This window comes from Pseudocercospora fijiensis, assembly GCF_000340215.1.
Source record: "Pseudocercospora fijiensis CIRAD86 unplaced genomic scaffold MYCFIscaffold_5, whole genome shotgun sequence".
NCBI lineage: Eukaryota > Fungi > Ascomycota > Dothideomycetes > Mycosphaerellales > Mycosphaerellaceae > Pseudocercospora > Pseudocercospora fijiensis.
Window position 1 is genome coordinate 5,320,761 of NW_006921536.1, and position 23,908 is coordinate 5,344,668.

Below are 23,908 nucleotides of genomic sequence, written 5' to 3' on the forward strand. Positions count from 1 at the left end.
ATACGCTAGTGCGGGTATACCCGTACCTATTACTTTCCTATATCTTCTACCTAATTCAATCTTCTTCCGTTATATTAATAACCTTAATCTCGTCTGTCTTATAGTCCGGTATAACCGTCCGCCTATATCTAAACGAAGCGCTACTATCGAATACCTCGTCGCCTACTTATAAGCCCGCTCCGAAGTGCCTACTATAGCGTAGAAGGTCGCCGTTAACTAGTTAAGCTAAAGGGGGCATAGGAGGGGGTAGTAGGTTAGCAAGATATTCGCGTATACTCGGAGGCTTTACCTTATATAGTCGGCTAATCTTATTCTTACTACGATAGCAAGTAAGGCAATTCGTAAGTAGTATAGTAACGATATATATCGCTCTAACCGGTATTAACTCGACTCGGAGCCTATAGAAGTACTTTATTAACTCGAAGTTATTAACAACCTTAGTAAAGCCCTATTCGACTAATTAGCGGACAGCACTTATCTCCTTTATAGCCGTAGCCTCGTCGGTATTGCGAAACTCGCTATTTACGGTTTTCTAGCTTCTTATAATACTATCGACGACATTATATACTTAGTTACTATATAAGAATACCCGCTCTTCGAAGGGTCGATATAGCTGTCTAGGGGGCTCGAAATACGACTTCTAGACCTAATTAAATCTACTCTCTAGTATTAACGTTATATTACTGTAGGAGCTAGGTGCTAGACTATATAGTAATATTATACTATCCGGAAGGACAATGCCTTAATATTTGAGGCTATAGAAGTACTTATATCTATTATAGAACGGCCGCTAGTTATAGGTCGGTCTATAGCACTTCTATAACGTACTATCGATATATCCGAAGATATACTTAATATCGATTAAGTTAGTAATAGTAACGGCTATTCGCTATAGGTATACTTTACTTAGCTAATTAAAGTCCTATACTAATCGCTCTTTCTAACGCCTTACTAGTTAAGTGTACGCGGTATTAAATATACGACTAATCTAGCCGTTACTGCGACTAAATATCTAGCTTAGGTTACGTTAATAACCTAGATTACTAAGCCTTCCGCAAACGATATATAGCACTATTACTAGATCGCAACGTATACGCTTAGGTAACTCGATCGACCTAATATCTAGTAACTCGGCTAGCTTAATTACTTGCTGCTTAGTAAAACGGAAGTCGCCCTCGAAATTAGCCTTAGGGTATGTCTCTAGTAACTACTACTTATCTCTTAGATACTCGCGTAGCAGCTTATATAGCCTATTGTTACGAGCCTATCTATGCTAGTATTTACGCTCTGTCTCGCCTTCTCGGCGAATAGCTAGATCTAGTAGATTATCGACCTCGGAGGCTAATATAGCCGCGGTTGTTACTAGTATTCTACTATAGATAGCGATTATATCCTTATTGAGTTTACTATTAGTCGAGAAGCCGTCCGAGTCGTATTCTGCTATAGTATGCCGTAGCAATAGACATCTAGTCTATAGTACTAATTATAGTGAGGTCTGAGACCCCGGGCGCTTCTTGGCACCCCTGTTGCTTACTGAGCAGTCGATCGAGAAACGCCACCAAATTGCCTACGCAAGCTCTTATAAGCCGTTATTTGGAATATTCACTTTCCGCCGCTAAAACAGCGCTATTCGCGGGTTCTTACATGTGGCAAACGGCTGGAAACCTACTGCGCAAGGTGCCTATTTCTGGCAGCTCGCAGCTCGTCGTGGGCAAGAAAAGTGCTTCTGACTCGCATTATTATTTGCTTTGTTCTAGTGGCAACCCAGCGCAAGAATCCAGCCGAGTGCGTGTGATGCGTGTGCGATCACGTCGAGATGGGAGGGACACAGGCTGTGACGTGAAGGTTGATGCATACGGGAGATGTTCTCAAATGCTGTAACGATGAAGATATCCATGCAACGCAACGTTAAACATTATCGTCGAACCAAGCGCAGCGCGTTTGTGTGACAGTCGCGCCTGTGCCTGTGCCTGTGCCTGTGCCTGTGCCTGTGCTCCCTCTCTCCCTTCTCCTGGAAGCTTTGAGAACGAGACTTGTCGACGACTCGGCGTTGTGCGGCCTTCTGCCATTGTTAGCGTCCACCGCCCACGCCGCCCATTGTCAGCCTCAACCATCTCCAGGCACGCACGCAGCTGAATACTGAAGTGAAGTCGACGTGCCGACGACACTGCCAGTGCAGTCGGACAGTGCAAGTGGTGAGCTGAGCGCTAGCACGACCAACAGCCGCCGACGACACCGACCACACATTTGAGTTCAGCGCTCCCGCCGAAGTAGAATATCCCTGCTCACCAAGAAACGCCGCCTGCACTGCACTGCACTGCACTGCACCAGCACTTGACCTCACACGCCCACCACACCACACTTGGTCTTGCTTGCTTGCTTGCCTGCGCGCCGCACGAACGACATTCACAGCCATCCACCGCATCAATACAGAACAGCATCACGCGCTGCCATCCAGCGCCCAGCAAGCCCCCCAACCCGCCAGCCATATCCCACCTTTCACCGCCCGGCGCATTGCCGGCAGCTTCTACGCGAGGCTGTCGCTGCTATGGCCGGCAACCAGGGAACGTGAGTAGACCACCTCCCTTTCTCATCTTCACCGTGCCATCCACGTGCGCGCGAGAGGACAACGAGCTTGTTGTGCGCATCGCATCGCATCGCATCGCATCGCATCGCATCGCATCGCATCGCGTGCTATCTCGTGGCAGTGGCAGTGGCAGCGTCGCACACACTCAGGAGCTTGTGAAACACGTGTGTGGAAAGGAGTGCTGCATACTAACGTCCTACAGCCTCTACAGGCCCGACCAATTTCTCAACCCAGGACCAGCGCCGCGACCGCCGACGGACCGCCCAAAGGTCACGCTCACACCCAACGTCTACAACACACCAGGAAACCCCAATCTCACCCACCTCAATACCTCGGTCAACTCTCTCAATTCATCTTCCACCTCTCTGGGACGCACCGAAACTAGCAATGGCGATCTCACCGTCGTCAAAGATGGCTGGGCAAAAGTCAAGGAGGAAGGCGGCGGCTTCATGAAGGCCTTTTGGCAAGAACGCTTCCTGGTCCTCAGGGAGAAGCAGCTTGACTTTTTGAAATCCAGCACCAGCAACAAGACCACCAGCACCATCTATCTGAAAGACGTCTCTCACATCACACGATCAGACAACTATCCCTACGCCTTGGAGATGACCCGAGAAGTCAACAAGATATGGATCCTCAAGTTCGATACCGATACCGACGTCTACAACTGGATGGATAGCATCTATGACCGATGTCCACAGATGGGTGGTGTTTCGCATCCAACCGGGTTTTCGCACCGAGTGCACGTGGGATTCGACCCCGTCACTGGAGGCTTCGTTGGCTTGCCTGTAGAATGGGAGCGCTTGCTTAAGGGGTCAGCCCTGACCAAGGATGATATGGCGAAAAATCCTCAGGCCGTCATGGAAGTGCTTCAGTTCTACACCGATAAGCTTGCTGTGCGATCGGACGATCCCAAGACGTATCCCTCGCTCACTCCAACTCCTTCTGCCGAAAGTGGACGAGACAAGCAACTCGGCTATTCTGCTGGAAACAGCGTCGCACCGCCAAGACCGCAGCCACCGGGCATGAATCGGCAAGAGAGCTATCAAAGTGGAAACAGCCAGTCGAGAGCTCCAGGAAGCGGATACGACTCCGGCTCATCGCGCGATCAGTCCGCCGACCGCTACGGCGCGCCTAAAACGTCTCAAGAAGAGGAGCGTCGCAAAAGGCAAGAGGCTGAAAGGAAACGCACCGAGTCACAGCGACGACAGAACGATGAAGAGCAAGAGCGTAAGAGAAGACAAGAACAAGAAGATCGCGAGTACAACGATTCTTTGCCCAAGAACAAGATCCCACTGGCCAAGCAAGAGATTGGTGGTGGTGGGTACTCGGGCGATTCTGGTTCACGAGATGCAAGTCCAGCACCACAGCAGAGTCGATACAATGCGAGCAGGCCTGCTCCTGCCACTCCCTCAGCCAGTAAGAACGGACAGGCTGGGAGTCAGCTGCCGCTGCGTAGCCTGCAAGCGCAAAGACCGGCGCCAGCGCCTCCGGGCTCACAGAATGGTTCGTCTGCTTCTGTTAAGAAACCTGTGGCAAACGGCTCATCTCCATACGCAGTCAAACAACCGACGACCACGCCAGGTCAGGAGAAGAAACCCGACCAACCGTTGGCCCCAAAACCGGCAGGCTCGAGCGGTCACCAGAAGCAAGGGTCGACCTCGCAACAAGTCAAGCCACTCAATATCGCAACCAAGCAGCCATCCGGCAAGCCCGATGCTGTCAAGGCGGCGGAAGCAGCATTGACGAAGAAAGATCCAAATGAGTCGAAGCAGAAAGAAGTGCGCATGAGCGCCATGTCCGATGCCCAGGTTATGGACCGACTGCGTTCTGTTGTCACCTTGAGTAATCCTCTTGAGAGCTATAACAAGCAGAAGAAGATCGGTCAGGGTGCATCAGGCTCAGTATATGTTGCACGGATTCGCGAGAACGCGCCCAGCAAGACCGCGCAGGACATTATCAAGCAGTACGGTCCTCGAGCTCAGGTCGCGATCAAGCAAATGGATCTGCGATCACAGCCCAGAAAGGAGCTGATTGTTAACGAAATCATCGTCATGAAGGAGAGCCGGCACGACAACATTGTCAACTTTCTAGATGCATTTTTACAAGAGGACACGTTCGAGCTTTGGGTGGTCATGGAATTCATGGAGGGCGGTGCTTTGACAGATGTCATCGACAACAACGCTTCTATCACGGAAGAGCAGATTGCGACCATCTGCTACGAGGTGAGCCTAATGCGGCACTCGGCTTGAAATGCTTACTAACTTTTCCCAGACATGCAAGGGCCTCATCCATCTACACGCACAAAACATCATTCACAGAGACATCAAGTCTGACAATGTGCTGCTTTCGTCACGCGGCGCAGTCAAGATTACCGATTTTGGCTTCTGCGCGAAGCTGACTGAACAGCGCTCGAAGCGCGCCACCATGGTCGGTACGCCATACTGGATGGCACCGGAAGTCGTCAAACAAAAGGAGTATGGCTCCAAGGTTGACATCTGGTCGTTGGGTATCATGGCCATCGAGATGATAGAATCCGAGCCTCCATACCTGAACGAAGAGCCGCTCAAGGCACTGTACCTGATCGCCACCAACGGCACACCGAGATTGAAGAAGCCGGAGAAGTTGAGCAAGGAACTGAAGGCGTTCTTGAGCGTCTGTCTCTGTGTGGATGTCAAGTCCAGAGCCACCGCAGAAGAGCTTGGACGGCATGAATTCCTCCAGCATGGATGCTCTCTCGCCAGCTTGAGCGAGCTACTGCGATTCAGAAAGGGAGGCGGACATTAGGAGCCGCCGCTGCCGTCACAAGAACGCGTGCCATCAGCACAGCCTCGTGGCTTGCCATCGCGCTACAGACCGCGCGTGCTCGACAGTTCGGGGTCCATACAAAACAGACTCAGAGAGCATGACAATGCCCATTTACACCAACCAAAACCCTTTCGCTCGTGGGAGCCACACTATACCAGAACTGGATTTGGCTACTGGCACAGTGATCCGGGTCCGAGTCGAGGCGAGGCGACGAGACGAGGATTTGGTCGACGAGATGATGAGAACGAAGAAGTGATCAGCGCTTGTTGAAAGAAAAAAAAAGATGCAAGAAGATACCACAACCATTACCGCTGGAAAATTGGGAACTCGTGGGAATGGGAAATCGTAAGGGATAGGATGGATGGATGGATGATAACGGAGGGAATGGGGTCCCCCAAAATCGGCGTTCGGTTTTTCTCGGTTCGGCATTGCGGATGGGTGCCTACGAAGTAATTGACTAACGCCTGTTTTTTCCCCTTTTCATCATCAAGGAAAGTCGCTGAGTGCGCATGAGTGAGTGAGTGTAGCCAGCCAGACAGAGAATGTATGCCGGATATGAAGAAATTTGTGCGTGTTCTTGTCTTGATCTGAAAAAATTTGAGACGTTTGGTAAGATGAAATGGATGGATGGCTACTCTTTACAGTTCTCGAAGTGAAGCAACGTCCTCGCAGCCGATGCGGTATACGCGTCTTCAAACTTTATATATTATACTATACCTAGGTCCTCTCCAACCATCTCTCTCTCTCTCTCTCTCTCTACTTTAATCCTGTCTGTCTGTTTGTTACCAAACAAAGCCGAATCCTCCTAACCCATCTATATTCAATCCCCGCCATGCCTGCACTCGTCCTCGCCACCCCTCTCCGTGGGAAATCAGTCTACGATGGATATGCTTGGTTGGGGTGTGAGAATGGCTGCTAGTACGTTCCGTTTCCGTTTTCCCACAAGCTTGAGAAAGTGCGTGATGAGTGAGTTGGCTGGCTGGCTGGCTGGGATTTTTCTTTTTTTAATTGTAGGTGAAGAAAGTTTTTTTGGGGGGGGGGGGGGGGGGGGGGACTTCGGTACAAGAACAGGCCTTTTTTTGAGATATGAAAGATATGAAGATACATACACCTCGGAGAGCTTCTCTTCTCTTCTCTTCTCCTACCCAAACACCGTCGCCGTACTCGAATAATACAAATTCATCAAATTCCCCGCCCCACAATACTGTTTCGAATTTCCCGCACACAGCATCAGACTGTCCACATCACAAGTCCCTGTCTTCGCTCCCCCGGCGTAATTGATCGTGTTGTCGCAATAACATTCCCTAAAACAAATCAGCTCAGAATCCACTCAGTCCATACACACGCTTTCTTTGTAACTTACCGTCCATACTCCAACCCCGCATACCGAAAAAACCTCCCCAAACAAAACTTCACACACAGATTCACCGTCATCTTCTCACTCGTCATACTCGCAGCTTTCAGGGAACGACCGGCAGCACCGCCAGGATCGGTTAAACACCCCTTCGTCACGTATTTTCCAATCGAAGGGGCTATGGCCGGGGCGACGAAATCTAGTTGTTTGTACAGCGATAATGCGTTCGGGCCGCCGCATAATTGGTCTCCGGCTCCGGTGCAACGCATGTTACAAGTGGAGTTGGTCGGGGTAGATGTGAGGTTGGTGAGGATGTTGCCGTTGCTGAGGAAATTCCCGCAGAAACATTGCGTTCCGTATTCGGTGCCGTAGTATTGGTAGCCTTGTCCTCTATTCCCGGCGGCGCAGTAGGCTTGACAGACGGTAGTGTTCATGCGGAGGGAGGTGGTGGAGTCGCCCGTGAGGACTCGTCCGGCTCCGTTTAAATTGTCGGTGGCGCAACCTAGGTAATTGGGAGGGAATGCGGTGAGATTTTTCACTTCTTGTACGGCGCCGGCGGAGTTTTCCATGCTTCCGTTTGCGTTGAAGGATGGGTCGGTGTTGTTGTAAATACTGATGTATGAGTAGCCGCCGCAGATTTGTTGGTTTCCGCCTTCGATCATGGTGGCGCCGCAGTTCCAGGTGCATCTTGAGGGGTCGGAAATGGCGGTGGGGTTCATGATGTTGTCGCAGTGGCATTCTTGGCCGTATTCTACGCCTGCGAGGCGATAGCCTTGGTTGTTACACCAGCTCTGGCACCAGTCGACGGACATGACGCTGTAGTTAGAGATTGAAACGGCGTTGAGTGCTCGGACTGCGCGCTCGGTGTCGTTGAAACATCCGACGTATTTTTGGTAGGGGGAGATGCCGAAGGAGGCGCCTGGTGTTGCTGTGAGGGTAGGTAAAGGCGTGGAGTCTACAGTTCTGGTGATGGAAGGCTTGGGTGAGCTGGCGGGACAGTTCATGGATGCTGCCGGCGCCGCTTCTGGTCCATCGGTGATGGTGATACAGCCCGGCAGGCGAGAAATCAGGCCCTTGACTGGCTCGCCGATTTGAGGAGGTCGTTCTGGGCAGTTGTAGGGGTAGCCGTCGGATTGAGAAGCTTGCAGCGCCGGGCACTCGCTGATCTGACCGAAGTTGTCGGTCGATAAGCAGTTTTGAACGGCTTGACGGAGGACGGCGCTGTCCCATCCATTCTGGAAATCTCCGTGGAATCCGTATCCTGTCGAGTCTCCTTGTGAGAAAACAAAGCGGCCACCGGTCTCTTTCGGTACATTGGCGACACTGTACAGCGTTTCGAGGAAGATGTGTGGGAGCTGGATGGGATGGGTGGGAGGGCAAATGCCGTTGTCGATCTGCGATTGATAAGCGACGTGGCTGTTGTCAGCTTTGTAGAGGTCTTTCCCATTCCAGCAGCTTTGGAAGTGTATCTGGGCACGCATGCCGTATGGACAATCGGTGCTCGCCATGTAGGGCGTCTCCGGCTGCGGCTGATACGCCAAGCAGGCAAAACTAACACGATCTGCGATGGGTCGGCCGGGATAAGTTGCGTTACCCCAAGTGTATGTTTGGTTGTCATAGCTTCGAGCCGATTTGTCTCCCGAGAGAATATTCAGGCCTTTCGGGAAGGGGATCGTTGAGTTGACCAGTGGTCCACGACCAAGGTAGTATGCCACGGCGCCATCGTGAGGTACTTCTAAGAAGCTGCCATTGGGATAAGAGTAGTAAAGTGTCGGTGACCAGTACGCCGACTTGTCAGCACCGATTTCGCAACTCGTGCATTGCGAGTTGAGGAGGGATTGATACGTCGCATTGATGCCAATGTCTACCAGAAGTCAGCTTCCCGAATGTTTTGCATATGTTTGTGTGCTTACTCGATCCTCCAACGATGGTGTGAGAATGCGCTGCAATGTCTCCATAGTTTACAAGTGGGTCAATCCGTCCTCTTTGCACGACCGCGCAATTCATCCGCCAAAATGCCTCGACATCGTCCAGCAGACTGAGTGCAAGGGCTAGGTAAGCAGCGCGTAGCGAAGGCATATCGACGACGGACGCCGCCAGTATGCGTCGACCGCAAGGAAGAAACAACAAACCAGAACGAATGACGGTAGTTAGTAGGCGATCACCCTCTCCACGAACAATCGAGGAGAGTCGAATCAGTCAGCATCTTCTTTGGCAGACATTGAGCACATGGCCAAATTCCAGACGATCGCGTGGTCTAAACAACATGGCAACTTTCCTGCTTTGGGTTGCCGGCGCTCTCGAGGCTGGCATCTTCAGCCGGCTCAAAGAAGCGAACGGATGAAATCCTGATCCGCCAGTCCGCTCGTCTGGTCCTGGCTTTCCTTGAGCAGCTTCTTTGTGAGGATACGCCGATCCAGATTGTTGGTGTTCAGGCTGGCTAATGTGGTAAGGGCAGAGGCAGGCGAGATGGCGGAATGGAACAAAGGAATGTAAGCTCATAACCTTCCACTCGGACGTTCTCGCCAAGGTCAAGCGGTCCTCTGATTTGAACACCACACAGAAGGATGTGAGTCCTACAGTTGTGTACACTGGCATCTTGCACGCGAGATATTGGTGAGGGGCTCATGAACACCGGACTGGATGTAGCCATACTCCACCTCAAGTCTCAAGCAGAGGCACGGGTAGACGTCAGGTTGATCTTCCGTTGGATCCAGCCCGGCTTGATATCAAGCATGTTTCCCGTCTTTCATGTGATTCTTTCGAGATGATGGCGGTGCATAGGAGATCCGACACCATTCGCAGTCTAACCGGATTCGCAAAATGTCGTGATGTCATGCGAGGTCCAAGCGCTCGCTGGCAGGAGCATCGCGTCGCGACTCGCGTACCGTTGGTGAACAGGCCAAGCGAATGCAGAGCACGAGCGGGAACAAATTTGCAGACGATCTCACGATGAGCTACTACGGTGAATGCTGCCAAGGAATAGGAATGATGGTGCAGCAGACGACTGATCGTGCACAGATGCCTTCGTGGAGAAGGTGGTGGACAGCGGCTATCTGCCACAGTTCGTGCTGCGTCGTGGCATCCGCCAACAGCTGCAGACACGCATCAACATGATCAGCTCGACAAGCCTGGCCGACAGTTACGAGACCAAGATGAAATATGTCGACCTGCTGAGAACTCGACCCATTGCCATTGAGACGGCCCAGGCAAATGAACAGCATTACGAAGTCGGCACCGGAGTGCTGACCACCATGCTGGGACCACGCATGAAGTACAGCAGTTGTCTCTATCCCAAGGGCACCGAGACTCTTGCTCAAGCGGAGATGGCCATGCTCGAGAGCTACGTCGAAAAGGCCCAATTGAAAGACGGCATGCGGCTTTTCGATCTTGGGTAGGCACTCCATTCTTCCATGCATCCATCGTTTCGCGAATGTCTCTCTGATGTGTGCCTTTGCAGCTGCGGCTGGGGATCGTTGTCGCTCTACCTCGCTGAAGTCTTTCCAAACGCGAACATCACAGCATTCTCGAACTCGAAGACACAGAAGCAGCACATCGATGAAGAAGCCAGGCGAAAAGGGCTACGAAACCTGGAGGTGGTGACCGGCGATATCGCAACGTATTCCTTTGCTGGCACGCGACTGGAAGGTGAATTCGATCGCGTGCTCTCCATCGAGCTCTTTGAACACATGAAGAACTACGAGCTGCTCCTGGCCAAGATCTCAACTCTGCTCAAACCAAAGGGCAAACTGTTCGTGCATTACTTTTGTCACAAGAATTCGCCCTACGACTTTGAGTCTGGCTGGATGACCACGTACTTCTTCACGGGCGGTACCATGCCGTCAGCCGATCTGCTTCACTACTTCCAGCGAGATCTTAAGCTAGAGAGGCAATGGTGGGTCAGTGGGAAGCACTATGCGAAGACTTGCGAAGACTGGCTGAGGAAGATGAATGCGAACAAAAGGCAGCTCTGGCCGCATCTGGAAGAAACGTACGGCAAGGAGAGCACCGCGACGTGGTTCTACCGGTGGCAAGTGTTCTATCTTGCTTGCGCAGAGTTGTTTGCATGGAATGGCGGCGAGGAGTGGGGAGTCTGCCACTACTTGTTTGAAAAGCCAGCAGCATGAGTGTCCGAGCACCATCCGGAAAGCAGTGACGCAGCAGCGGTAACGCACGACCTTTGAAAATCACATTCTGATAGCCACCAACTCCAAACTCCAGCCTTGCGCCAGTCGGACGTGTCTTGCCAGCTATAGCTTGCACAGCGACGAGCAACGTACACCGGCATCAGGCCATGCATCATTTGGTCATTGAGTGAAGCAAATATCTTGCAAGTGAACAATGACGGAATCTGCGGGCAGGCAGCAGGACAACAATAGCGAACGTTGAAAACCGAAACAATCAGTTACAAGCCGCAGAACCTCACTTCCGTCGAACTACAAAAGTCTCCTTTCCACTCGCAATCCTTCTTGTCTTTTCTTCCACAAACATCGCATCGACCAAACAGCCTGCCACTGCCTACCACCGCCTTCAATCTCGAACATCAACCACACGCACTTCAAGCTAATCATACCACAAGGCATCGCATCAACCATGTCCGACGAGGCCCAGACTCCAACCGGCGACGCCACCTTCACCCCAGCAGAGGTCAAATTCATCCTCGCTGCCATCAAGAATGCCGAAGGTGGCACATTCAAGGTATGTACCGCTCACGACCACACCTGCACATCTACTGATTCCTTTCCAGTTCGACGCCGAAGCCGTCGCTCAAGAGCTCGGCATGAAAGACGCCGGCTCAGTCAAGGCTCGCTGGAACACCATCAATCGCAAGAAGATCCAAGTCGCCAGCTCGCCAGCCGGTGGCGTCGACAAGACTACGCCGACTAAGAAGGTATGTCATGAACGGGACGTTGCGCTGTGTTGCAAGATGCTTATCCCTTCTGCAGAATCCCACGCCAAAGAAGGCTGCTGACGGAGATAAGACGCCCAAGAAGCGTGGTCGTCCGAAGAAGGTTTCTGCTGCTGCTGACGTTACGGCTGAGAAGGAGCCGACTCCAGAGAAGAAGGATGACGAGGAGAAGAAGGCTGAGGGTGGTGGTGCTGAGGACGACGTCAAGGAGGAGGCTGAGGATTAAGTCAGCGCTTGGGAATTCGAGGCTCATGCATGCATGCATACATACCATACGACAGCGCTACTGGTGAGGGCAGAGCGAGCTTTGAGTGAGCACTTCGGTTTAGATACCATACTGTAAGAGGGCCAAAAACGAATCGAACGGAATCAGGCGTTCAAGATGAATGTTGTGTGCTTTGGCTCAGACTTCAAAGTCCGATTGTCCGCACAAGTCAAGCAGGTACTAGAAAATCGAAGCCTGGAGCAAGAACAACAAGTTGATCGAACAGCAGCGATGCTCGAGATATCTATGATCTGTAAGTGAAACTCGGCCAGAGTAATATTGATGTGCTTCCTTCAATATCTTGACGGTAACTTTGACGAGCCACTTCTACCTCGGTCGACATCGAGCTTCGAGCTTCTACTCAACTGATAAGCACAACGACAGCATCCATTCTCCCTCCACACTACTCACCCTCAACTCGCCCTCCCTCGCTCGCCATAACCATGCTCCTCCTCGGCCTGACAGGAAGCATAGCAACCGGAAAATCCACCGTCTCCGAAATCCTCTCCTCCCCACCCTACAACCTCCCAATCGTCGACGCCGACAAAGTCGCCCGTCAAGTCGTCGAGCCGGGGACACCAGGCTACCAAAAAATCCTCAAAACCTTTGGCCCAACCTGTCCCGACCTGCTCGTGGAACCCACACCGGAAAACGGAGGTGAAACTGGGCATGACGGGAAAGGAAGAGCTCTCAACCGCCCTGCGTTAGGGAGGAGGGTGTTTGGGGAGGGGAAAGATGAGGATCGGAAGGCGTTGAATCGGATTGTACATCCTGCGATCCGGAGGGAAATGTATCGACAGATGTTGGGTGCGTATGTGCGAGGGCATTGGGCGGTGGTGTTGGATGTTCCGTTGCTTTTCGAAAGTGGATGGGAGGCTTTGTGTGGGACGATTCTGGTGGTGGCGGTTTCGGATCCGAGGATTCAGATGGAACGGTTACGAGCGCGAGATGTGCATCTCACGGACGAAGATGCGAGGAATCGGGTGGCGGCGCAGTGGGATGTTCGGGATAAGGCGGAGAGGTGTTTGAGACGGGGGGAGAGGGCGGGGGTTGTGGTTTGGAATGATGGGGGGAAAGATGAGCTTAAGAGGCAGGTTGATCGGGCTATGGTGAGGGTTCGGGAGGGGAGTCCGCAGTGGTGGGCTTGGGTTTTGTTGCTGTGTCCGCCTGTTGCGGTTTTGAGTGGGGGGTGGAGTTATGTTAGGAGTTGGTGGATTAAGAGGCAGTGGGAGAAGGAGAGGGTCGGAGAGAAGGCTAAGCTCTAGCTCTGAGTGATCATGGTAATGGTAATGGCATGGTATATGAGAATTCTCACCAACTTAGAGCGAGTAAGTGGTCGAGAGGAGTGACGACAGTGCACGAATGATGCCCATGACTGATGCTCCGCTTCATTTTCAGCACGATCTTACCAGTTTTGGCACACGACTAGCAATTTCCTCCTCACAAAGGCCTGGGTGCTTATGGGAGACTTCGAATCCTTTCTCCTCTGCTCTCTCGATAGTGAAGCAGATGTCTTGCAAACGGCTCGCTTCCGTCCAAGCAACGACGTCACGACATAAACAAATATCAGACTGCCCCAAGACGACACAGCTCCCCGCTGGCATCTACTCCATAGACATGGCCTCGACCAGGTTTGAGAGCGGGATTGATGATGCGTCGAAGCCACCGGGGTTCAGCTCAACGCAGCAGCGGCGACATGGAAACGACAGATTCGACTTTCAGCGCCATGTCGACGGCGCAGCTGCGGGCGCAACAGGCGCATGGGAGTTTGGCAGCGCTCTGGACTCCTTTGTAGACGATAGATGTCCTACAATCTGGAATTCGTCGGGAAAAGGGGTTTCTCTGCCCAAAGCAAGCATTGGAAGACCTCTAGACGCGCCTATCTCGGCGGAAGCCACCAAGCCTGTCGGCGACCTGCGAGAACGAGCATCTGATGGAGCGACTTTATTTGCTTCTGCAATCGATCCGGGTGTTACAAATTGCCCACCACCATCTAGCGAAACTGCGAGACCTCCGATCTTCCTCCCACCTCAGCAAGACGCCGCAGACGGCGCGACATACTTTGCCTCCGCAATCGATCCGGGCTCGAGGAGTGAGCCTGCACACGCACGAGAAAACCAGACTCGACTCCTTGTGCCGCAGGAGCTGAAGAAATTTGCAAAGCGCAAGAAGGCTGACGGGCGTGCTGAAGAAGCTACTGGGTTGGTCTCAGGTATTGATGGCGGTACATGTATCCGACCGCCAGCCCCCTCGGCTCCAAGTCATGCCGCCATCGATGCCGCTACTTTGGCACCGCCTGACGAATCGCTGTTGAACGTCCCACGAGCGACTCGAATCAAGCCTCTCGATGGTGACCTCCTACGGAAGCTCTTCAAACACACTATGAACGAGAAGCAGCGCGCCGAAGAGTCGTTTCGACCTGCTCAGGAAGTGAAGGAATCTTCCCCATCACGCAAGATCTCGAAATCTCCTCAAGGATTCCACATTCCCGACCGCCAAGATTTGCGGAACGCGCGAAATGCAGCAAAAGCGGGAGAAGAGCGAGCTGCTCGGGAACAAGAAGCTGCCAAACGGCAAGCGGCACAGTCTTCGGCCAGAGAGCCCTCGAATTCTGGCAGCGCTGTGTCGGTGGGAAGGAGTGAGCGCGTCACTTCAAAGGACCCTACTCGTATGATTCGTATATTGGCGAAGAGCGGCGAGGAGGCATTTATACAGGTGCCAAATTTCGCGCCGAGCAGGCCACCGTCTACGAAATCGGAGCCTCCACCACCGCGACAAGAAGCGGAAAAGAAGAAACCAGCAGTTCGAATTCCGCATTCCAAGAAGCAAAAGCAATCTGAGAAGCCGAATAAGAAACAGGACAATCCCCAAAAGGAAGAATCACGACGACGAGCTAAAGCTGCAAAAGTTGCCGCTGAAGCCCTGATGTCTGGTGCGCTCCCTTCAAAAGAGCACGTCACGTCAGAGCCTGGATCAGCTCAAGATTCTGGCGTTGGCTTTGGCTTTGGCAAGGCAGTCTCTGCTCGCTCACAAGCCGGAAGCGTTGCCAGAGCAGAGTCGAGGTCATCTTCAGCGAAACATGTATCTGCATCCAACAAAACACCTCCAACGAAAGCGCTCTCAGCACATGGTTGGCAGGAATTGGCCGAGGCCACTTACAAAGCAGCAGAGCCAAACCCGAAACCACCATCTCAAGCATCGCGAACGAAATCTGCTTCTGTCGCCGAATGGTTGGAGTTTGACGCGCCCGCGCCGGCGACCTCAGTAAAGCCACCGTCGGAAAAACGTTATCAGACAGATTGGCAAGAGCTTGGTGAAGGTAAGCAGCAAGCAGAGTCCAACCGCAGTATGCACGTGGCTTCTGTACACAGTTTTCAATCGATTGGCGAAGGCTGGGCAAAGGAGCAGAACGCCGGAGCGCGCTCAGTAAAGCCACCATCACCCTCGGCTGAAAGCGTGAAAACACGATCTCAGACTGGATGGGAAGAGATTGGTGAAGTCGAGAAGCACGCTGCGTCCAACCGCAGCGTGGTATCTTTACGCAGTTTTCAACCGATGGGCGAAGGTAAGCAGCACGTCGGCTCCGCCAAGTGGCCGCATCGAGAGTCCAACCGCAGCATGATGTCTTTACGCAGTTTTCAAGCGATTGACGGAGGCTGGACGCAGGAGCAGAACGCCGGAGCGCCCTCGGTGCGGAATTTCCGTCAGGACGATGCTGCCTGGATGGACGGAAACGCTTCGAAGCATTCTTTGGGCACGGGACGTTCACGTATTGCTTCTGCGAATCGAAGTCGAGCTTCTTTTCCAGGTTGGCAGGAGATGGAGATGCCCCCAGACCGCACTCCGGATGCTGCAGTATCGATACGCTCGCGTATTGCTTCTGCAACTAGAAGTCAGGCTTCGTTCCAAGGATGGGAGGAGATGCCCCCAGAACGCACTCCGGATGCTGCAGTATCGATGCGCTCGCGTATTGCTTCTGCAACTAGAAGTCAGGCTTCGTTCCAAGGTTGGGAGGAGATGCCCCCAGACCGCACTCCGGATGCTGCAGTATCGACGCGCTCACACCCGTCGAACATTCAGTCCCGACAGGCCTCAAATCGCGCGAGTCGGAGCATTGAGAGACACGCTCCGCCCCTGGTCCATCTCGACGAAGCGTCTCCACAACTCTCTCATGCGTGGGCACAGCGGGATGCGCAGGACATTGAACCTTGGCCACAATACGGAGAACTGCACCGTTCTTCGCCATCTCCAAGCCGAGTTCCGCTTCCGCGCTCGGTGTCTGTCTCACAGGACAGTCACCACACAGAAGCTGGACTAGAATTTCAGCTTCCGCCAAGACGCACCAACACTGTCTCGCACCACTTCGAACACTCCGTCCATGCATCGTCAGTCCGTAGTCAGCCGCGCAGGAATCAGATCTCGATGCACTCCCTCAGCGCACACGAGGAATCAGATCGCATTGTACCCCAAGGCGAGGATGAGCCCCTCCCGCGACTCACAGCGCATGCCGGCAGAGGCTGGATCACACCGCACCCGCTAAGTCCCACCTCATCCATCGCCGGCCCTCAATCCAAAGTCATCTTGCCCAGCGACGCACATCCAAATGGCCGTACATTGACCTACGACGAATGGAAAGAAATGCAAGAGCGAGGTTTGCGCCTTCACCGCAACATCTCGATTACAGAGAGCAGCAAGACCAAAAATGGGATTTTTCAAGATGAAAGATATCTGCGTCCGGGATGGGAGGGGCATGATCGTGAGGGACCACCCGAACCTGAAGAAGCTGCCGAGCACGTCTCAAGACCTCCTGGAAGACCGAGTCATTATCATTCTCCGACTGTGCGGAGTGAGGGTAGTGAGAGAAGTGTCATGATGCCATCAGCCCATGCTCAAACCTTTCAGCGGAGTCAGGAGCCTTGCGAGAGACTGTGGGAGGAGATGGAAGAGGGTGTAGCTGGATTCGCGATGCCGGTGTCTCATGCAGAATCTGGTGGATCGGCACGTGCTGAAATGCAGCAGGATATCGACAGACCGGCTTCTACGGTAGCATCCTTTCGAAGTGGTCGCTGGTAGTCGGGAGTTTCCGTGCTTGGTTGGTGTCATGTCAGGCAAGGCAAGGCAGCAGGCCTGGTACATAATATCATCATCTTGTTCTCGACATCTCATTACTCCCACATCCTCCACATCAGAGAGAGAGAGAGAGAGAGAGAGAGAGAGAGAGAGAGAGAAGTTTTGCTGCACCTCCGAAACCACGTTCAATGCCGAATTTCTTTCGAGCTTCACGCCGGTCCCATACTGTATGTAATTCAACTCAGAGTCAACGGATCGAACCGCAGTGGAGCGACTAACTATACGATGAGATTTTTCATCACAGAATGCAGGCGCTGCAAGATGAATTCGACTAACACTCATTACAAGTAAACCTGGGATATCCTTTTCTGTCTCAGGCCAGAAATTCGCTGGCAAGCAGCTACTGTAAAAGAAATTGCGAGCTTCAGTTCTGGGTAGCAATGCAGCGTTCACAGCTCTGATTAAGTCTTATATTGATCATGCACAGCTCCAAAATCGGCAGAATCTCATTGTATGCAGTGCGTTCGGCCAGTTGAGGTAGCTAGCTGCCTTGTTAGAATGTGGTCTTGGACATCATACCGATTATTCCTGGCTATTGAGTGTTGTTTTGACTTAGCGGCCGTTATCTCTACGCCCCATCGAGTCGAGACTGGGTATGAGCGCTTCTCCTCGATCAGTGATTGCATCCATTCCACCTACGATGTCGAAATCGAAAGTCGCGGGGGTCTGGAAAGGCTGCATTGCCAGTAAGTTTGGAGTTGATGTTTCTCGGACTGAATTGACCATCCCGAGCAATAGATCGCTCGATGGTCCAAGACGCATAGCCAAACCATCATGCGTTTTCAACCAACGCCTTCAGCAGCCTTCTCCACCACTCCCTCCATCCTGAACGGCGGCAATTTTCCGCTTCTTGGAGAAATTTCCTTTCGCCTCCACAGTGCCTTCGAGAGGTATAGCCCTCCTCGCCGTGAAGATATAGCCTTCCGCACCACCTCGACCAGTCATAAGCGGATGTGTGCGGCCAGGTAGAACTTGCCAATCGCGGATTCTACTTGTTTGGATGCTCGCAGCGAGGAGCATTCTAGGGTCGATCGGGAAATCCTCCTTCTCGGGTACCTCTCCCTTGCTGAGGTGGTTGATGTACGCTGTGCGGCGATCTTTGGAGAACAAGTCGATGGTGTTGACAAGCGGCTCGATGGTAGGGCTGTAGATTACAACATGTCCTCCACCGCGGATGAGTGGGACGAGGTTTTCGAGGATTTCTGTGTGGTCCATATGTGTGGCGATTACCAGGCCGTCGAAGCCACCGGAGCGTGTCTCGTCGACTATTGCTTTGCAGCGTTCCCACCTTCGCCGCTTCTTGTAGTAAGTGCCTCGCTTGCCGGATTTCCAGGTCGCCAGTGCTTCATCGCTCACTCGCTCGGGCTCGACGTAGATTGGATCTTCTTCCGGATGTAGGAGCTGGAGCCATGAGAGTGGTTTCAAGTGGGTGTGGAGTGGATGCTCTTCTTCTTGACTTGCGATCGTCGGATTACTCGTGTCGTAGCCAAAGTATTTCAGGATCGACGCATTGGGCTGTGCTGCTGCGTGCAGTAGTGTGATGCTGTTGGAAGTAGCTGGCATGGGAAAGTCGCGATGTAGTGGCTGCTTTGGCTTTGCGGTGCCATTAGCTTGTGGTTGGTCGTGGGAATCCTCTGCCTCGGGAGCTGGGTTGGACTTTGTCGTCCTAGGGAGTGGCGGATGGAGGATAGCCATGCGCTCAGCCAATGCTGCCACCGCCAAGCCACCAGTATCGTCAACTACGAGCCACCTCCCGCAAGGTGTGTCGCGCTCCTCTCCAACCAGACCGAGTGGATCTGCACCGCTGAGATGCACGTTACTCCAGGCAGTCACCAGACCCAGCGACTCTTCCCGCATCTCCATTATCCGAGGAGCATCCTTCTCCAGCAAAAACTCGATTAGGTTCCCCATATCCATTGGTAGCACTGTGAAGCGTTTCAAGTACTTCTGCCGCTTTCGCAGCAGATATTTCGCCTTGGAGTAGACCGTCTTCTCATCTAACCCGACATGGCTTGCCAAGATCTTCTCAATGACCTCTTTCCCAGCAGCAGACTTCTTCAGCTCTTCAATCTCGGCATGCGACAGTGTTTGCCGGCTTGCATCGTCAATCGTCATCTGGTTCGTCTTCACAGTCGGATCCTCCGCCGCGAGATTGTATCCATCGGGCAACGCGCCATCATCTGGCGTCGCCGGCTCGCCTCTTGATTCTGCCGGCTCAGCATCTCCAATGCCGGCTTCTGCATTCAGTTCGGCCTGCGGCACGAGTCGCAGTCTAGAATACAGCTCGCCCGCTTTCCGCTCGAGCAGCTCGTAAGTGTGGTAGTACGGTCGACCTAGAAGAAGATTGGAAGGAAAAGAGCCCAGCTTGCCAACCTCGATGATCCTGCGCCATTCTCAGTATCGTGTATGGCAGCCAGGACACATCGAATCGTTGCGCGGGGGACCTGTTTGCATCACCTACGTATTTAGTTTGATCTCAATTAGCCGCAATGTCTCTGTGGGGAGGCGGAGGAAAAGATATGTGTTCGGGCGAATATATGAATGCTGTGCGCTCATATTGCTGACTTTCGTGCGGATGGTGAAGATCTTCGAGAGGTCTTGAACTTTGTGGTGGAGTAGAGTTCTACAAGTGGCTGACTCAGCATCCCGCTTTTTGAGCATCGCGATCAGAGTTGCAATACTCCTCCAAGTGAATAACTGTTCGTGCGCTTTCATGTGATTGCAAACGTCCACCAATACCATCTCAACAGGTTTCGTGCTGTCCTCATGTCGTCCTTGACTTGCTTGCGGACCACATTGCGCAGGGCCCTAGGTGCGTTTTGCAGCAGCATGGCCCGACCCCATCGCACCTCCTGCTCCTTTCAGCTCCTCCATTGATCCCCATATGTTGGACTACAAGCAAGTCCGCGTCGGCCAACTCGCTGCTCTTATTGCCACGGAGACCACGTTGCTTGAACGCGATCGCACGTCGCTCAATGGGTCGACGGACCATGGCTCATCACATGAAGATGCCAGTGCACGACAAGTACACCGCACAGCTGTCATTGCCGCCCCTATTCAATTGCAGGAACTTCTCATGAGTCTGATCGAGCGCATAATGCATCATCATGTACGTGGTCTCCTAAAACCTCCCGCATTCTCATCCTCAACACACATTCTGGTTCTACAACATTCTTGATCGCTTCGACATACCACCCAAAGTTCCGCTATATGACAGCATCACCTACACCCAGCTCGCCCTTGGTATCTCGGTCTTCCATCAGCTTCATTGTCTGAAATCTCTCCAGACCACCTTTAATAAGGCAATCATTCAACGGGTAACGTCCGACGAGTTGGGAGGGGACCGTCTTGTGCATACGCATCACTGCTTCGACTACATCAGACGCGCCTTAATGTGTGCAGGTGACATCGCACTTGAGGGCCAGTCCTCTGGTACACATCTGCCTGCAACTACCGGCGAAGGCTCTTTCCACTTATGCAGGAATTATGAAGCGATCAAAGCGTACGCGGCAGAGCATAGACTTGGCAATCAGTAAAGTAGCTAGCACTACAAGAGAGACTTTTGATATCTTTAGTCTAGGAATTTTTGTCAGTATTGTGTATAACGATCGCCACCCTTTGCCCGCACTTACCTGTTTCCTCGATACAATCCACGTTACGGTAGCCGCAGTCGCACTGCCGCCCAGCATATAGATACCTTCCTTGACGGACAGTCAATCAACACTTTATCGCTACTCTCGTCCCAAGCACGACACTGAAGAGACTGTATTCAGAAGCGTACTATTCAGCTCTTATTGCATGGCCCCAAGAAGTTGCGCCTAGTCGCTGTAAGAAAGATCCGGGATGAATCGCACTTCCCTGTCCACAGGTATAGAGAGAACATCACTGTAATCACTATAGACTGGTCCAAGCTCTGGGTGTATGTAAGTATAGGGTGTCTGACCATTGTTCTTTTTCGCCCATTCCACGGTGGCATCGTGGTCGCGACACTGGTGTTGTGTTATGTAGTCTTCCCATGGCTCGATCCAGCCATCTGCCCAGTTGTGCGTCGTCACCGTGAGTTCGCCGTGGCATTGGAGTGCCAATCGAAGGAGGTTGATACAATGAGCTAGGAATCTTGTCATCAGCCTTGCACAGCATACACAGCATCTTGTGGTGGGCCCTGTGGCTTACGTATGTGGAGCTCCGGCGGAATCAGGTAATATTCCCACATCTCTTCGTAGAGATGCGAATACAGAGCATTGGTTCTGCGAAGATAATCCAGGCAATGAAGCTGATGGAACACTCCGACAAGAGCAAGATATCCCGACCCATCCGCTGCGGCGACGGAGCTCGGCGAATACTTGTTCAACTTCTTGAGTTGCTCTTTGGACAACTTCACGTATCCCTCTGCAAATCTCGTCCTTAGTGTACGACTCAACTTCCTGCCATTTTGCATCATCTTTACGTACGACCATCAGCCAATGAGATCTGGTTCCATGCACGATCCGCTTCAACAGGGTCCATGGAAGTGTAGGAAAAATTCCGGTCAAGCCTGGTATCCCAAGTGACTATCTTCTCCTTCGTAGGTGCACCCTCAAGTTCTAGCGCAGGTCAGCCCCAGCTTAGAGAGAATACGAATTCGGTTTCATACCAAACTGGCGGCGCATGCTTGTTGGCGTGGTATCAGACTTGGACTTATGCGTCAACCAGAAGAGCAATATGATGAGATTCGCTCCAAATAACAGCACTTGACAGATAACCCACGCCCGCTGCCATTTCGTCGGAGGCGCTGGCCGAGGGGGATGGAATGCTGTGTGGCTGCTCCCTGACTGCTTCTCGCATTCTCCAAGCAAAGGTTCCTCGCCAGGTTTGTAACTGTCCATCTGGAAAAAAAATTTGGTGGAAGCTCCAGGCCTCTTCGTCACATCCGCGAACAACAAAAGGGATTATTCTGCGGCAGTCGAGATGAGCTTTGCCAGTAGTCAGAGTCTGGCACGGATGACCCTTGAGCATAGTCATGACAGCAACCCTCTGGAGAAACTGAGTTCACCAGTCCAAGAGCTCGGAAGTTCGAATCGAGCGGTATGTACTGTATAGCATTTTTACTTCCCCCTCTTTACAATTACTGGGGAACCCAAGGGCCCTGCGAGAATGCCTGTGAAGTTTGAAAAATCTCCAATGACAAAGTCGCATTGATCTTTTGCCAACCCTAACCCCAGCAATCGGTCGAATCCCTGCCTCCGAAATTGGCTGGGAGCTGGAAACGGTAAATGTTCTATTTGGGAGGTGACTAGCCCAGGCTACCTCCGTTCAGGCCTTTGTGCATTAAGGATTACGTTCCGCGGTGGTGGTGGTGGCGGAATAGATTAGCACACGTGATACAGTCAAATTTAGGGTTCATTTGCCGACTTCCGAACAACCAATTACATACTACTCCACCTAATCCTTTACCTAAAGGCCTAAAGCCAAACCGCTGATTTTCATCGTGGATTCCGCTATCAAAACACGATCTCGCTATACCAACGAAGACTAGCATATCTAACACGCAGAGGTTGTAGCGCTGCTATTTCCGAATATAGCGATTCAAAAATCAAGTCTCTACGACGTATATACGTTAAGTTATACCAATTTAGCCGAGCCTACTTCTATAGCTATCCGCCTACCTAAACACACCGATTCTTAATATATCGCTATACACTAAGCTAATACTTAGAGGTTCTCGACAAGTATCGTCCGATTAACTTTCTTGCTAAGCCCGATTGTAGCCGACGTCTTACTACTAAGTTCTCGCCGTCGAGCGACGAAGCCGCTAGAAACACCTCTCGGATTTTTGATTAAACTAGCTTAAGGCCCTTCGGAAAGTACTTCTAATCGATTTCCTTACTAGGTATAACTGCGCCCGGTATAGTAGTACTAAGTTCTCGTTACTTTGCCGACGCTAGTTACTAGCGGCTTAGAAGGTTCGAAATAGATTATTACTAACCTACTTAAGACCTATACGAGCTCGTATACCTAGTATTTCTAATTAACTTTGCTATAACTAGTATACCTCTACGGACTGTCGTTACTAAGATATAGCTAAGTAGTAGACGCGACTCTAGCTAGCAATTCGAGCTAGCGATTCGAGTCGGCACTTCGAACACTAACTAACTAATACCTGCACGACCTATACGACCTATACGACCTACACAGTACCGCCAATATAAGCGACTCTAACTTAACTAATTAACCCGACACTTCGGAGCTCGATCGTCGTTTAGGCGCTTAGAGCGGAGGCGCTTAGTATGCTTCTTCTTCTTATCTCTCTAATGTTCTAGCTATATCCGAGCTCGATCGTCGTTTAGGCGGAGGCGCTTAGGGCGGAGGCGCTTAGGGCGGAGGCGCTTAGGGCGGAGGCGCTTAGGGCAGAGGCGCTTAGTATACTTCTTCTTATCTCTCCGATGTTCTAGCTATATCTAAACTCGACCGGCGTAGCGAAGACAATGCCGCCTTGCCGACTCGGCTAGAATATAATAAAGATAAAGACGAGGATATAGTTACACTATAGGATCTAGATCTACTAGGACAGACGTCCGACTTACTAGTCTATATAGTCGATAAAGATCGCCGCCGCTAGCGCTAGTATTATAGCGACTATTACAACTCCGAGAATATGCTAGGTAATAAGGACCGCCTAGCTACTCGACGCTAGCCTAGACGCTAATCTAATAAGCGTACTACTCCTCGCCGCCTACGAAACGCTAATCGTAGCGTTAACTATGCCTAACCGGTTAAGGATAATATAACCGAAGACGAGGACGCCGATATAGATAAAGAGTCGCAAAGCGAGGGCGAGTTAGAGATTAAGAGTCGTACTAGCAATGCCTCTAACGATAA

At 52.0% G+C, this 23,908-nt stretch overlaps 9 protein-coding genes across 9 annotated transcripts; 5 read left to right on the plus strand and 4 right to left on the minus strand.

The window, feature by feature from the left end:
• Nucleotides 1-2,934: 2,934 nt before the first annotated feature.
• Nucleotides 2,935-5,873, plus strand: MYCFIDRAFT_59581 (uncharacterized protein). Its single transcript, XM_007928902.1, has 3 exons — nucleotides 2,935-4,003; nucleotides 4,256-4,809; nucleotides 4,859-5,873. Exons 1-3 carry the CDS (start codon nucleotides 3,037-3,039, stop codon nucleotides 5,369-5,371), a joined length of 2,034 nt encoding a protein of 677 aa, XP_007927093.1. The 5' UTR covers nucleotides 2,935-3,036; the 3' UTR covers nucleotides 5,372-5,873.
• Nucleotides 5,874-6,453: 580 nt separating this feature from the next.
• Nucleotides 6,454-9,483, minus strand: MYCFIDRAFT_208134 (uncharacterized protein). Its single transcript, XM_007929646.1, has 3 exons — nucleotides 8,660-9,483; nucleotides 6,756-8,610; nucleotides 6,454-6,721 (listed from the first exon to the last, which is right to left on the minus strand). Exons 1-3 carry the CDS (start codon nucleotides 8,823-8,825, stop codon nucleotides 6,712-6,714), a joined length of 2,031 nt encoding a protein of 676 aa, XP_007927837.1. The 5' UTR covers nucleotides 8,826-9,483; the 3' UTR covers nucleotides 6,454-6,711.
• On the plus strand, nucleotides 8,744-10,873 carry MYCFIDRAFT_204034 (uncharacterized protein; the record flags this gene model as incomplete). The annotated part of the gene is made up of 3 exons (XM_007929647.1): nucleotides 8,744-9,238; nucleotides 9,782-10,140; nucleotides 10,207-10,873. Exons 1-3 carry the CDS (start codon nucleotides 9,224-9,226, stop codon nucleotides 10,871-10,873), a joined length of 1,041 nt encoding a protein of 346 aa, XP_007927838.1. The 5' UTR covers nucleotides 8,744-9,223.
• Nucleotides 10,874-11,339: 466 nt separating this feature from the next.
• Nucleotides 11,340-11,881, plus strand: MYCFIDRAFT_82397 (uncharacterized protein; the record flags this gene model as incomplete). Its single annotated transcript, XM_007929581.1, has 3 exons — nucleotides 11,340-11,444; nucleotides 11,494-11,637; nucleotides 11,693-11,881. 3 exons carry the CDS (start codon nucleotides 11,340-11,342, stop codon nucleotides 11,879-11,881), a joined length of 438 nt encoding a protein of 145 aa, XP_007927772.1.
• Nucleotides 11,882-12,363: 482 nt separating this feature from the next.
• Nucleotides 12,364-13,185, plus strand: MYCFIDRAFT_64875 (uncharacterized protein; the record flags this gene model as incomplete). Its single annotated transcript, XM_007928919.1, has 1 exon — nucleotides 12,364-13,185. One exon carries the CDS (start codon nucleotides 12,364-12,366, stop codon nucleotides 13,183-13,185), a length of 822 nt encoding a protein of 273 aa, XP_007927110.1.
• Nucleotides 13,186-13,537: 352 nt separating this feature from the next.
• Nucleotides 13,538-16,993, plus strand: MYCFIDRAFT_82399 (uncharacterized protein; the record flags this gene model as incomplete). The annotated part of the gene is made up of 1 exon (XM_007929583.1): nucleotides 13,538-16,993. The coding sequence occupies one exon, from the start codon at nucleotides 13,538-13,540 to the stop codon at nucleotides 16,991-16,993; it is 3,456 nt and encodes a 1,151-aa protein (XP_007927774.1).
• Nucleotides 16,994-17,200: 207 nt separating this feature from the next.
• MYCFIDRAFT_211636 (uncharacterized protein) lies at nucleotides 17,201-17,879 on the minus strand. Its single transcript, XM_007929648.1, has one exon. The coding sequence runs from the start codon at nucleotides 17,810-17,812 to the stop codon at nucleotides 17,603-17,605; it is 210 nt and encodes a 69-aa protein (XP_007927839.1). The 5' UTR covers nucleotides 17,813-17,879; the 3' UTR covers nucleotides 17,201-17,602.
• Nucleotides 17,846-19,429, minus strand: MYCFIDRAFT_138239 (uncharacterized protein; the record flags this gene model as incomplete). Its single annotated transcript, XM_007929649.1, has 1 exon — nucleotides 17,846-19,429. A coding segment is annotated over one exon (1,584 nt), but the record flags the coding sequence as incomplete, so codon positions are not given.
• A 1,128-nt stretch (nucleotides 19,430-20,557) lies between these two features.
• MYCFIDRAFT_88414 (uncharacterized protein) lies at nucleotides 20,558-22,003 on the minus strand. The gene is made up of 5 exons (XM_007929650.1): nucleotides 21,684-22,003; nucleotides 21,502-21,633; nucleotides 21,224-21,439; nucleotides 20,683-21,158; nucleotides 20,558-20,626 (listed from the first exon to the last, which is right to left on the minus strand). The coding sequence occupies exons 1-4, from the start codon at nucleotides 21,913-21,915 to the stop codon at nucleotides 20,869-20,871; spliced, it is 870 nt and encodes a 289-aa protein (XP_007927841.1). The 5' UTR covers nucleotides 21,916-22,003; the 3' UTR covers nucleotides 20,558-20,626; nucleotides 20,683-20,868.
• Nucleotides 22,004-23,908: the final 1,905 nt, after the last annotated feature.

Bases quoted from the DNA above. Each gene is read 5' to 3' on its own strand.
- MYCFIDRAFT_59581 (XM_007928902.1), top strand. From the start codon at position 3,037: ATGAAGGCCTTTTGGCAAGAACGCTTCCTGGTCCTCAGGGAGAAGCAG. The intron at 4,004-4,255 runs GTAAGAACGGAC...CCTCGCAACAAG, and splicing joins TCCTGCCACTCCCTCAGCCA to TCAAGCCACTCAATATCGCA. The intron at 4,810-4,858 runs GTGAGCCTAATG...AACTTTTCCCAG, and splicing joins TTGCGACCATCTGCTACGAG to ACATGCAAGGGCCTCATCCA.
- MYCFIDRAFT_208134 (XM_007929646.1), bottom strand. From the start codon at position 8,825: ATGCCTTCGCTACGCGCTGCTTACCTAGCCCTTGCACTCAGTCTGCTG. The intron at 8,611-8,659 runs GTAAGCACACAA...GACTTCTGGTAG, and splicing joins CACCATCGTTGGAGGATCGA to ACATTGGCATCAATGCGACG.
- MYCFIDRAFT_211636 (XM_007929648.1), bottom strand. From the start codon at position 17,812: ATGCGTCTTGGACCATCGAGCGATCTATTGCTCGGGATGGTCAATTCA.
- MYCFIDRAFT_88414 (XM_007929650.1), bottom strand. From the start codon at position 21,915: ATGGACAGTTACAAACCTGGCGAGGAACCTTTGCTTGGAGAATGCGAG. The intron at 21,634-21,683 runs GTATGAAACCGA...GACCTGCGCTAG, and splicing joins AAGCATGCGCCGCCAGTTTG to AACTTGAGGGTGCACCTACG. The intron at 21,159-21,223 runs GTAAGCCACAGG...CAAGATTCCTAG, and splicing joins TCCGCCGGAGCTCCACATAC to CTCATTGTATCAACCTCCTT.